Here is a 13,928-nt window from a genome sequence, read left to right on the forward strand (position 1 = left end):
TTGCAAATTGCTCGAATTCGAGCAACATGTACACTAGTAAGAAATGATTTAAGAATTGCTGTGATGAAAGGATTTTCCACTGATTTCGTAATGGAACGCTATAGTTCAAAAATTAACATGATAAGGAAGAAAATCAATTTTAAAATCAGAAAGGGGCAGAGTCCTAAGCGATTTTGCTTAGTTTTTCTTTTGATAACTCATCTACAGACCAGGGCCTTTCTTTGGACCCCTCTACCAAGTTTCTACGCCCAGCCGTTCTCTCAAATTAGTGGGGACAAAGTTTCCAATTAAATATTTAGATTCCCCCATGGGAATCTTATGGGAGAAACTCCAACTTTGATGGCCTGTGGGGCAAAGCCCGAGGATTTTTATTACAGGAATTTGTGAAAGGGGGCGTCTACACAAAAAATAATTTATTTTGACACGTCGTTTGTAAAAATCCGTCCATTATTAACGGGGAGTAGTGTTTTGTAGAAATCGCCTTCACGTATTATATATAAGGATATGCAATATACCGAAAAATATATTTCACCTTACAGGCAAAAAGTTTCTTTTTCAACCCTCGGCTTCGCCTCGATCGTAATTGACCTCGGGTCAAAAAGAGTCACTTTAGACCCTAGTGATGAAATGTACTATTTCATGTATATTTCTTAGCTTAGTGTTCCATTTTATTTGCAATCCAAACTTAACAACATCTGGACTGGCTCAAACTTAATTTGGTGTAGCCTATAACCTAGTCATCACGTAGATCACATGCTTGGAAGCAAATTCCGAAGACATTTTCGCGCAGTATTTCTAACTCATTTCTGAAACCTAGTGTTCGTGGTATTTCCAGCTAATTTATAATAACCAACTGACAATGTGATTTATTTATATTACAAACTCCTCTACTATATCTAAATTACAAAATTAGAATTAAAACATGCCAAATAAAAACCTGCAGACTAAGTGAATTTCCATTTGCCTGATTGGAATTTCACAAAAATATATCAATAAAAATGTCATCCTTTTTTATAAAAGACGCATATCCTATTGTATGCATTGTATAATGTTTTTATTGTGTAATTTTGGATGGACTAAGAACTTTCATATTAGCAGTTCAATAACACGTGTAGAAGAAACAAAATACAAACCGCTACTGTCTTTATCCTTCACTACAAAATTATTTCTGCCTTCATCGGCACTTAAATTACTTTAACTTTAATTTTTTTATAAATGAAAAACAAATTACAGTTAATATAATCTCTTATAGACTTTTGATATGTTGTTCGGGACCCCATTCCACATCTAAAAATTCTTACTTTGTATCTTTTACAATTAGTTTGAGTTTTCCTCAATTTGACTAGCCTACGTACAACAGTTGTGCGTCAAATGCCTATGCATGACTGTCATTATGATAATTTGTTGAGACAGATGTTTTCACAGTATAAAACCGCAATTCGATTTCTCACCAGCAACATAATTTCGCGATGGACGAATTTCTGCTGTTTTTATTGGTAAGTTGTTGAGTTCACACTTTTTAAAGGGTATTTAATAATTTATACAAAACCTGTATAGCCAGTTAACATAGGGCGTTATTATTTTAACATGGATCCAAGGGTAATTTCCAAATTTTATTCTATTATGGAACAGATTGTATACACGTTCAATAAAGCAACAGGTTATAAGCTTTGGGTGTAGGTTTGCCGCTACGGAAAATCTAATGTAATTAAGCCATGAATTAATTGGTCAAATCATTCACTATAATAAACAGAATAGACCCATTGCGCTGATCTAAATTACTAATTTCTGGGTACTTACGTATTATACGGTGGCCACTTATTTTACAGCGCGCTGCGGCGGTTGGGTTAAGTTGGGTTATCATAAATATGTTTGTAGAACTTTCCTAGTTTCGTTATGAATCGAACTATACGAGATGAGTCATAAAAACTTATGATAACCCAACCTAACCTAACCGCCGCAGCGCGCTGTAAAATAAGTGGCCTCCTTATAATACGTAAGTACCAATTTCTGTTGAATACACGATGATTTTTCTAAGCCAAACTTATCGGAAGACATATTATGAGCTACAGCAACTTACTGTTATGACCCATCAACAAAGTCAGCAACAAAAAAAGGTAGAATTAACATTTTAGACACTTAAGCATTCTGTGACCGGGTCACACAACTATATTATTTTTTGGATTTGAATGGGTTTGGGATCTGGAATATGTGAAGGAAAATGGAGGGGAACAAAGCGTTCAAACCAGTAACCAGTTTGAGTAAGCAAGCTTGAGGGAAGTATTGAGGATGCCATCAGTTGGGCTTGCACTGCTAATCAATGTGTGAGCATTGTAACGGACTGAGTTAACGCCTAAAACTTGGAAAAGACAAGAAACACAAATGCCAGGCTCGTCGCACCGCTCCACCGCTACCGCTCCGCCGCTACCGCTCCACCGCTACCGCTCCGCCGCTACCGCTCCGCCGCTACCGCTCCGCCGCTACCGCTCCACCGCTACCGCTCCACCGCTACCGCTCCACTGCTACCGCTCCGCCGCTACCGCTCCACCGCTACCACTCCACCGCTACCGCTCCGCCGCTACCGCTCCGCCGCTACCGCTCCGCCACTACCGCTCCGCCGCTACCACTCCGCCGCCACCACTCCACCGCTACCGCTCCGCCGCACCGCTCCGGTGTGTGTGCCCCTAGGCCCCATTTATGCACGAAGAGCGGGAGCGGTAGTGGTTTTCAACACCATTAGGTTAAATGAGACTGTTTATTTAAGTGGTGTCTTCCATTTTGCGTACAGTCCATTTACCGGTCAAGTGTAGATATGCGTGGGGGGGGGGGGTGAGGAGGTTCTAGGGGTGGGAGGGTTTCCATTTTCGGTCAGGTGAAATGCAGCCTATATCCTCGACGGGCTACATGCATCCGAGTTCTACATACAAACTGTTTTATATAGGATGTGTCTAACCAGAACGATGTATTTTATTTGTCTTATTGAAATACATTTTCAGGCCTTCTTCTGCATAGTACTATGCAAAGCTATGCTAATCGAAGCAACTGATTTCACGGGAATCCCAGATGATTTCATTCCAGGTAAGCAATGCCTTAAAGGTTCGTTCACTAGTATCAGAGACAAAATATTTAAAACAAATTGAATCTGCTACAAAAATAAATTACTAGCTCATTTTTCAATCCGAGAAACCTCATCGTCTGTCGAATGAATCTACTGTTGTACGGATTGTTGTATGACACTCACAGCTGGTTACCGCGTAAAGCTGGGTTTTCCTAGACGCGGAGTCGGCCAGCGGAGAGCGGACAACGGAGAGCGGAATTGAAATTAACATGGCATTCCGCTCCGCTGCTAGGAAAACAGTAACATTAAATTACCTAAGACAAGCTGAGTCCGCTGTCCGCGTTCCTCTCTCCGCTGGCCGACTACGCGTCTAGGAAAACCCAGCTTAAACATGGTCCTACAAAAAAGAACCTCGTGGTAAAATTGTTTATCGATTTGAAATAAACTGTAAAATATTCACAAAGACCCAAACTATGCACTGGAGGAAATTATACTGCGTACTGTAATTGTTTCTTTAATAATTTACAAAATCATTGTGGAAATCCGCAAATTAGTCTTTTTTACATGTGATTTTAGCTCCTAAATAAAAGTTAAAAATTAAACGTCCCCCATCCATTGCAAGGTCTGACATGTTACAGCACAAAAAGCACACAATCATCGGAATCAAATTAGTTTTAGAATGTCAAGAGCTTGAACATAGAGGCATGTTCAATACCGACCTATATTTCAATCCATATAATCCGTCATCTTGAATTGAACTTCAGGCTGCCTGGTAGGGGAGGAGGTAAACTGCTCCCCCTTGCCTGGTGCACCAATGAGGCCGTGGTGCGAAATGTTTGCATTGACTGTACTCTTTCTTATCTGACCTAATCCCTACGAGCTTTGTGAAACTAAAGTATCAATCACTACAGTATCTTTTTGTGATTTGGGATGCAAGTAATGTTTTCTGAGGTCAACTACTAGGTCTGAGGTTTTGGTTTCGTTAAGTTAGGTTTGGTAAGGTTAGGTTAGGATAGGAATATCAATGTTTGGATCGATTTAGCTTTAAACTCAAAAGAAGCCCAAATTTGATAACGACCATTTTTTTATTTCCGCCGGTACAACTTTAAGAGGGGTTTAATTTTTTATGGAATGACTTTCTAAATTTTCTAAATATTTTCATGAAATTTCTTTAATTTGCAGCATAGTGTTTTCATAACTGAATGGGTTGTTGTTATTTATTTAAAATATGTTACCTCAAATTATCACCACACAGTTTAACTAAAACTAGTGTGAATCTCCATTATTGTTTAGGCCTATATAAATCAAATTTAATTTAGGCATATGTAGCACGCAGCACGAAAGGATTATGAGATCAGGTCTGGGAAGAAAGTACAGTCAAGGCAAAATAAAACCCTCTTAATAACTTATGTCTTAGGTTTAACTTATTTTCACCAGAAGAAACTCTATTAAACCTATAAAATGTAGTGTGAAATAAACTCGAGTTTATTATTTTTACTTATACAGAGTTTAGCTCTCACACCACACAAAAGATCAATTGCAGTTGATGCCATTTTCTGCGCCACCACTTCAGAAACTATTGATGGAGTGTCTCATTAAGTCTAAGAATTGTTAACATAATTTTTTGTTTCCAGCCAAACCTGAGTACGAAGTTGACGGAAAAACTATCGACGAATTTCCTGATTATCCGCATGCGCTAGAACATGACTTAAAAGATTGTTATAGGCTACCCACTTATGGTATTAGTGTAAAAAGAGACCAAGAGTGGAAAATTACAAATATGTACCTTGGCAGTCGACTTCTAGCAACGTTTAAGGCAAAAAATGATCCAAATGCAAATACTCATTTGTTTTACCGTATAACCAAAAAAGAGACATGTGACGCATTGGAACTAAGCTATCTTAGGTCAAAAAAAAAATGCGTCACTCTGGTGATAGAAAAGCGTCACGGATATAGACAGAAGGACACTATTCAAGGAGTGAAAAGGGATTTAAGTTTCTTTGAGAAGGACTGGATTTGGGAAATGCGCAAAAAAGGTTGGTGTGATACGTCTGGTCAAACATTCACAGAAGGTCCTTAGGATACGTTACTCACATGAACTGTAGCAAGTATTTATCAATGCAGTTTTTGGTAATGAATTTATGTAATAAAGGATTGCTACCATCTATATTGATAATCATTAAACAACCTTCTTTCAATAAGTACTAGAGGTCGTCCAGTGGTCGAAAACTCAACCAAAATATGTAATGTATGGACCCCTAAGTTATTCCCCCCCACGCAGTAAATGAAACATGTGATGATTGTGTAGCCCTAACAGTCTTCCATTTTAGGGAATTTCCCTATAGGGAAGTAGCTACATATTATCGGAGGTCTCACCGTAAGACCTTGGCCCGGGACCGATTTATTTTCTCATTTTTAAGTAATTTTGATACTACTGTATATACATACATATGTATATATAGCATTTAATCAATGAGGTTAGAGAAGGTTAAAACGAACAAGTTGAGTTGATGTTAGAAGGTTACGTTAAGGTTAGGTTAGGCTAGGTTAGAAAAGATTAAAAGGCACAAGTTGAGTTGAATGTTAGAAGTTTACGTTAAGGTTAGAAGAAATGGATAAGTTAGGCACAGACAATATAGTAACCTAATTTGTCTGTGGTTGCTATATCGACTGTGGATTAGGTTAGTTTAGGCTCCCCACGGCCACATAATCTTTCGGAAATCTTCTAATCAGGCCCATAGTACTTAACCTTTCTACAACTTTTTAACTATCATTTTGCAATTCCAGCTTACACACTCCAAAAGCATTATTTCCAAGCCTGAGGCAGGCTTAAAATTTAGATTATTACGGAATCGTTCCCAGTATTTTACATTAAGAAAAATTAAGGAAGTAGATATAATACCAGAATATGACCTCACTTTCGGCGTTTTAGAGGCACTTTTAGGGCACTTTTTATAGGGGAAAAATGAGAAAAAAATGGAAGAGCTTTTTTTGGCCACTTTTTTAAAGATCCAGCTCTCGACCTATACACCCCTATATAAATTTTCTACTTTTTTAATACTGAAAAACACGTCTGGAATATGGCTCATTTTTTTGGCCACCCGGCTCTCGGCACGCGAACTCGGGCGCGCTCCCTTGGACATCCTTAGTGGAAATCCATGAGTTCTGGCTACTTGGGAACCCAAGCCATTTGACATACAACGAATCACCCTTTCTCCTAATTATCTTCTCTACCAAATACATGTCCTTATACTTTGTCTTTAACAACTCCTCTGTATAGAAGCCTCCTCTGATTATATTGCCATTTTCATCTTTCAAGATATAAGTCACAGGCTTTGTATTCTTAACTTCTGCTATTGTAAATAGTTCCCCTGTCCAATTTGGAGTATAACCTTTACTAAAAACATGTTTATACTTGGAAATCCTTACGCTATCACCTACCTTATATCTTGGCTTTTTAACTTGCTCTACTTTAGAAGTCAACCTCTCATGCACATATTTACTATTCTTAACATTCACTTGGTTAGGCTTCATTCCTATAGATCTATGCACGTTATTATTATATTTTCGAATTAACTTTGGAAGTAAATCCAACCATTTATAACTCCCCTGAGCACTAAATTCCCTATATAACCAATTCTTTAAAGTTCTCTGAAACCTCTCCACAATTGCAGCCTTAGTTGTAGAAAATGTGTGATAGTGATTAATATTTAATTTTTTCATTAGTTTGTTAAAATATTGATTAAAAAATTCTTTTCCATTGTCAGATTGAATGTTTTTAACCCCCTTTGGTAGAATGGTTTTAATGGCTTCTGTAACCACTAATCCTGTCTTATTCTTTAGTGGAGCAGCATAAGCTTTTTTAGAAAATGTATCTATTAAAGTTAAAATATATTTATTGCCAGAATTTTCTCTAGCATAGTTTTGCATATCAATTAAATCTATTTGTACGGTTTCATTTATACCTAATACTTTGAAAGACCTTCTTATGAAATTCTTTCTTGCAGGTTTATGAAGTTCGTATGCAATTTCATTCATTTTTTATAACATCATCCTTTCCTGTAACTCTAAATACATCACCATTAGCCCCAATCAATAGATTATCTTCCATTCTTTTAAATACATAGTTTTCTGGTATATATGGTCTATTATCTATATACTTAAATCCACTCAAAGATGTGGGGTCAGCAACTAATAAATCAGGATTGTATTCCATCAAATTAAAATTTTTTTCTCCATACACAAATTTCGATCCATCATAACGCATAGCTTGTGACATTAGACAAATATCATCCAAATGTTTCCCCTCTGGTAGATTTCTTATAAATTGATTTTTGGCATCCCAACAATATAGTTTTTTATTATAAGTTATAGTCTGTTCTTTTGTAACACAGTCAGTGTCATCAATGGCAGGTTTAACACGTACTAACCTTTTACTATTAAAACTCCAATAGCCTGCTTCCATTTTTGGAACTTGTGAAACATTCACAGCATCTTTACTATCTGTACCTTCCATCAAATTACTAATTTTCTGTTTCTTCGCATTCCAAACACCATTCTCTGATTCTAAAAATTCATAATTATTATTGTCTTGTACAAATTTACCATCTTCTTTTCGTATTAAAGTCTGTTGTAAAGTGGGCACATCATCTAAACTTTCACCCTTTTCCACATTAGTAATTTTCCGTTTCTTAGCATTCCAAATACCATTCTCTGATTCTAAAAATTCATAATTATTATTGTCTTGTACAAATGTACCATCTTTTTTTCGTATTAAAGTCTGTTGTAAAGTGGGCACATCATCTAAACTTTCACCCTTTCCCACATTAGTAATTTTCTGTTTTTTAGCATTCCAATTTTTATTCTTAGATTCTAAAAACTCATATTTAGTTTTACCTTGTAAAAAGACATCACCTTTTCTAGTTAATGTCTGTCCCAAAGTTGATACATCATCTACAAGCTCCCCATCTTTAACATTACCAATTTTACGGTTTAAACCATTCCAACTATCGTCTTGTAAATTTAAAGTAGGTTCACTACTAGCCCTGGGTTCTGCAGGCTTATTATATGGATTATATAAACGATAAAATTTATCTATAAACATATTTTTATTTAATAAATAATTCCACTTTCTCTTAATTCCTCAATAATGGAATCTATTTCATTATCCACTCCTGAGTTACCGGCTTGGCGACTTAGCCAAAGAAGTCTTAACCTATCTACAAGCTCATTAGGATCATCCCAATAAATATAGTCTATTTTATTACCAGTCACTTGTCTCAAACCTTCACCAACAGATTTAAAAAGAGGTTTAATTATATTAAGATATTTAGTATGTCTATTACTTGAAATTGGTGCACCATCTTTGTAACTCTTTAAATGCCCATTTGTAGCTTCCAAAATTTCTTTATAATTTTGCAAATCAGCCGGAGTATAATCCTCAGGTTCTTTTAAAGTTAACAATTGCCACAAACCTTTTGTCCCCTTGTAGGTTTTATTTGCAATTGTAACATCATCATTGGCAATGTCAACTTCCTTATTTCCAATAAAAAATTTATTTGCTTCTCGTCTAATACCATATGTAGTGTCTGTCATACTACTTTTACTGAGGTAATTTCCTAAATAGTCTGATGCTAAAAGACCAAAATCTAATTTCTGTGGAGTAGATTGTTGTAATGGTTGCAATCTTGGTATTATTGGTATTCTAGATGGAGTCATTGGGAGAATCTCCATTCGAGGCCTCTCTGTTTTGGAGATTTTTTTTAATTCTTGTAATGGCTCTATTAAAGGTTGGAATGTTTGAAACCTCTCTTCAGCCTCTAGAAACTTGCCACGTTTTAAAGCTCTATATTTCTCTCGTATTTGATTTGCAGAGTCAACCAATTCTTGTTGAATGTTTTTCATCTTTTATTTACATTTTATTTATCTCATTTGACAAAGGATTGTACTCAAACACTTTATCATGTATTATCAAACAATATGCAGATGTATTTGCTGGCACATTTTCTGCAGTTTCAATCTCTAATTTAATATCAACAATTCCTTCCTTCACTGTTTCGTTCTGTCTAGAACAGTCTATTACAATTAGTGGATATTTCTTCATAAACTCAGCCCTACTTATCATAGGATCTGGGATAGTATTATAGTAAGTCTCTCTAAATCTCATAAACATTTCATAAGCTTTAGAGACATCTCCATTTTCAAAGTCGAGATTTAAATCACTATAAGGATAATATTCAGAGTTTAGAAATACTTTGAGATTTTTTAATTTACAGTGATCAAATTCATCAGTTCTTTTTCGTGCACTATTATCCCTAGCTGTTTGGAAACCAAATATAATATACCTAGGCTTCTCCAAACTGGAAGATGTCTTTACTGACCATGTATGTCTTGTAGTATTGGGATATGATGGAAGTTCATGCAACTCTAAACTTCTAAATGCAATTTGCAAATTTTTATTTTGCAATAACATCTTTTGTAATTGTAACTTTTCCCCATCTGATGGTATCACGTGTGGCATCACCCATTGAATTGAGTTAAGTGTAATTTTAGGAATCGTATCAGCAGTGCCACTCGCTGGAGCACTAGTGGTTGTTAATATACAATTCAAATCATTTTTGGATCTTTTCAACACCAATTCTTGTTTGACATTTACTAATACCTTATTAAAATCCTCAAATACACCCATTAACATCTCTAATGGCAAACATGTACTAAACTTGCCACCTTTATGGAACTCTTTTAAATTCGTGTCAGAATCAAATGCCACATTTGACAATTTAGTTGTTTTATTGTAAGAGCTCAATATTTTCATAAGACTAGAAATTCCTGGGTTTCTTACAATGTCTATTTCTTTACCTGCAACTTCATATCTAATTTCATCAAATAAGAACGCAAATGCATTATTTATAAAATGACCTTTATCATGATTCTCAATTTCTCCCTTAATATACAGATAACTCCTACATGGGAGAGTTAGCAAATCTTGATTATTAATACATATTCGAATTTCATCAGAATTATTTATTGCCAAAGTGTTGTGGGGAACATAGGAGTGATTTGTAATTTTAACCACACTATCGTCGAATTGGGATTTCCCTGTAACGTCTAGAAAATCTTCCATTTTTATTAATAGAAAATTTTAACTTTAGTCCTATTGATCGTAGGAACCTAGCATTTTGTGCACTTATAGATAAATTCTTATAAATTCTCATATCTTTTTTATATGACAAGTAATTGTAGTTTCTTCTCCGTTAAAGTCAATTGCCTTGTCGTGCTGATCGGCAAATGTAATACTGACAACATCTAAACTTCTCTTATTTACAGGAAAATATATAATATTTTTTGGAACTTCGATAATTTTGTAGCCAGGAGGAGCTTCTGGATAAAAGCTATGTATGGTGTGTGATTTGTTTCCGTTTAAATAGGACCCGTTTGCAATATTACATTTTACTCTAATCACATTTACATTATTAATGTTTATTTTATTTGTAGATTCAAACTGTACACCAGGAGTAGAAACACCTTTAAATCCCAATAAAACAGACCCTGAACATGGTTTTGTAAAATCAAACACGTGGCTAGAAAGTAATGTCGCTTTCATAGTTTTATTATTAGCTGTAAGGAAAAAGTCTGGGATTTGCTTTTGAATTTCCTTTGCAAGCTCAACCACCTCATATGTTCCTTCAGAAATTTCTATTGTAACTGGAGCATTGTGGTCATAATAGAAAACATCATCACCTTCTCCAATGGTTAATTTGTTGCCTTTAAGTTGATTTAATTTTGGAATAAGCCCTTTAAATAAAAGTTTGGATTTAGTATTAATTAATGCTTCTCCATTTTTATCTATTATAACTTTAAGTTTACCATTTAATAATTGGTTTAAATCATCAACTAAGATCTCTCCCTTTGGTAATGTTATTTTCTCTACTTTGTAATATGTTAAAGTATTTAGTGGTTTTTTAACATTAAATATAGAATTATAACTTTGAAAATCTACTAATCCAATTACATAATCATCATTTAATTCAATGGGAGGAAAGAACACTGACTTTAGCTCTGGCTCTGTACCCGAAAATGCTATAGTAAATGAATCCATTTTTATAAACAAAAATTTTTTATGAATGATAAACATAAAGTTCCACAAATGGAACTATTTAAATCTTGTATTTGATCAGTAGTATAGAAGATTTTATGTCCCTCAAAATATTTAATTACTTCTTTTGGAGGTTGGATTCCAAATGGGTCAAAATAAATTACAATATCTTTATTTTTACGATATGCTGTCCAATGTGTGCCAGATGAACTGTCTAAATTAACTATTCCGCACTCTTTTACTCTTGGTGTTAGATTTTTTAGCTCGTTTTTTAGGTACACCCCCCGGAAGTGAGGCACGTCTTTTGCGGCCTCTAACAGCTGGTAGTTGTCCATATTTTTTATTAAATTTTAATCCCATTCCCATCTTTGCTTTTGCCTTCATCAAATTTGTCACGGCATAAGCAGCTGCTCTTTCAGCAAGATTTGCATCCTTGGCTGTTACTCTAGTCCAAGCTAAGTCTGCTAATCTCATGTCTGCTTTGTTCCGAGCAGCGGTATCGGGATTATTCATGTAGAATATGTCATGCTCTTTACAATAAGAGTCTAGTTTATTTTTTGGAGGTACATTTTTAGCTAAATTCTCACGTATATTCGTTCCAGGTCCACAGTACCGATATGATGGTATGTGAAGTGGAAATGGAAGGTTATTTATAAGAGTATTCAATAACCCTCGACCCCTGTAAGGCTTTAGGAATAAACCTTTGCCCTTTTTACATGTTTTCTTATTATTTTTTACCATTTTTATTATATAAAAAATGTCTTTTATTCAACAAAAACACAAATTTAAAATAGTACATACTAAGGAAAATATACCAAAGAAGTTGGGTCTTTTTCCTACCAATATTCGATGTGTTATTTGTGGTCCCAGTGGAAGTGGGAAAACGGTTGTAATTTATAATTTAATTGTAAGAAAGGAAGGATTAAAATTTACAAACCTATATTTAATATCAAAATCTTTAGAACAAGAAAAATATAAAAAAATAATTGAAATATTTAGTTTGTGTGACGAAGTGAAATTACACACGTTTACTGACTGTGAAATCACACCAAATGATGTAAAATCACAGTCAGTTGTTGTATTTGATGATATAAATAGTCCAAATATTACACAATTTTTCTCAATGGGTCGACATAAAAATATTAACAGTTTTTACTTGTGTCAATCTTACAGCAAAGTACACAAACATTTACGTGATAATGTAAATTTCCTAATATTATTTAAACAAGATGATTTGAATTTAAAACATGTATATAACAATCATGTTGGTAATGATTTTTCATTTAACCAATTTAGAAATCTCTGTCATCAATGTTGGGATAAAACTAAATATGGCTTTTTTGTAATAGACAAAGAAAGGTTAAAGAATAATGGCAAATATAGATTTATGTTTGATCAATTTTATAATGACCAAGTGCAAGAGTATTAATACCATCTTCCAGAATAAACCTCTTGTCATCGTCAAACGATAGTACTTTCTTATTCATAGTTAAGGTTTGAAGATGATGATTTGTAGATTTAATTCTTGTCACATTCTCATAGTAATCTTGCCCAGTGGCAAGACAGTTCAAATAATGTTGATGTCTAAGGAGATGTTTAACTGTAGCACCATCAGCTCCTTTAGCTTTCTTCACCTCTAAAGCTTGTTTGTCTTCTTCATATAACCATTTTAGAGGAATATAAGAATATAACTTTGGTCTTAAACCACAATATTCATACATAATATGACCATCTAATTCGTCTTTAAACTTGCCAGTTACTTTTTTATTTTTATCAGAGTATAAGAAATGGTCTTTACTATATCCAGAGGTATCAAAATAGTGCAAGTCACATTCTATTTCCTTGTAAAAGTCCTCTGTAACTATAGAATACATTAAAGAATCTGTATCTGTCATAAGAAATCTTTTGTTCTTAAATTTTGACATATAATTATAGTGAAAATCAAACATTATTACTTTACTAATATCCAAAATTGTCATTCCTAAATATATAGGTTTATTAAACTTTACAACTAATTTATTTAAATGTATAGCATGTAAATTGTTATCGAACTTTTTGCTACAGTCAAACCTTGGATTAGTGACATATTTAGTTAATAGTGACTCATCCTTGAGATATATATCACGAAACTTGCGTTGGTTCATAATTGTTCGACCAAAGAGACTATTATTTAACAATTTGTAAAAGTCTTTTTCGAAATCATTTTTAGCACATTTGCGTTTTTCAATATTAAAATTAATATAGGGCGCAAGCCATTTGGACTGTCTAAATTTTAAAATTCTATGGTATTTTGTAGCAACCAAACCCAATTCCTCATATTTTTGTAATGCTTTATAATGTAAAATATATTTAGTTTTGTCATTTAAATTAGGTATTAATTTGCCATTCATTTTCTCAGGTGCTAATGGATAATCATTATGTAAATCATGTAAGCTTTTATCATATTTTAAATCAACTTCTAAAATGTATCCAAACTCATCATTTTGATTGTTTTTGTATATTTTGTAGTCTATCTCTTTCGTCCAATGAAATCCATCCACGGGTAGTGGCTCGCACATTGCTGTAGAGTATAGTGAATTACAGTCTAAATATATTAAATAGACACTTTCTTGATTGGGATCATAATGTTCACCCATATATCTATTATTGGCTTTAGCGTAACGTGTGGAAATCATACTGACTCCTCCTCTGATTGCACTTTCTATGAACAAATGCATGTCAATATCTTGAAATAATTGTAATTTTATGCCAGTCATTCTAAGACAGGCTTCCCAT

General features: G+C 34.2%; 2 protein-coding genes across 2 annotated transcripts in view; both read left to right on the plus strand.

The window, feature by feature from the left end:
* Positions 1-13,928, plus strand: part of LOC128995784 (otoferlin-like) — a 150,345-nt gene that overhangs the window by 46,432 nt on the left and 89,985 nt on the right. The window lies entirely within an intron of this gene.
* On the plus strand, positions 1,469-5,159 carry LOC128994038 (uncharacterized). Its single transcript, XM_054418246.1, has 3 exons — positions 1,469-1,496; positions 2,997-3,078; positions 4,693-5,159. The coding sequence occupies exons 1-3, from the start codon at positions 1,470-1,472 to the stop codon at positions 5,136-5,138; spliced, it is 555 nt and encodes a 184-aa protein (XP_054274221.1). The 5' UTR covers position 1,469; the 3' UTR covers positions 5,139-5,159.

The sequence above is a fragment of the Macrosteles quadrilineatus genome, unplaced genomic scaffold, assembly GCF_028750875.1.
Source record: "Macrosteles quadrilineatus isolate MER2022 unplaced genomic scaffold, UCM_ALF_1.0 Scaffold_5__1_contigs__length_97177068, whole genome shotgun sequence".
Classification (NCBI taxonomy): Eukaryota; Metazoa; Arthropoda; class Insecta; order Hemiptera; family Cicadellidae; genus Macrosteles; species Macrosteles quadrilineatus.

Excerpts from the sequence above, each read along its gene's own strand:
- LOC128994038 (XM_054418246.1), top strand. The coding sequence starts at position 1,470 with ATGGACGAATTTCTGCTGTTTTTATTG. Across the intron at positions 1,497-2,996 it reads AATTTCTGCTGTTTTTATTG|GCCTTCTTCTGCATAGTACT; the intron begins GTAAGTTGTTGA and ends ATACATTTTCAG. Across the intron at positions 3,079-4,692 it reads CCCAGATGATTTCATTCCAG|CCAAACCTGAGTACGAAGTT; the intron begins GTAAGCAATGCC and ends TTTTGTTTCCAG.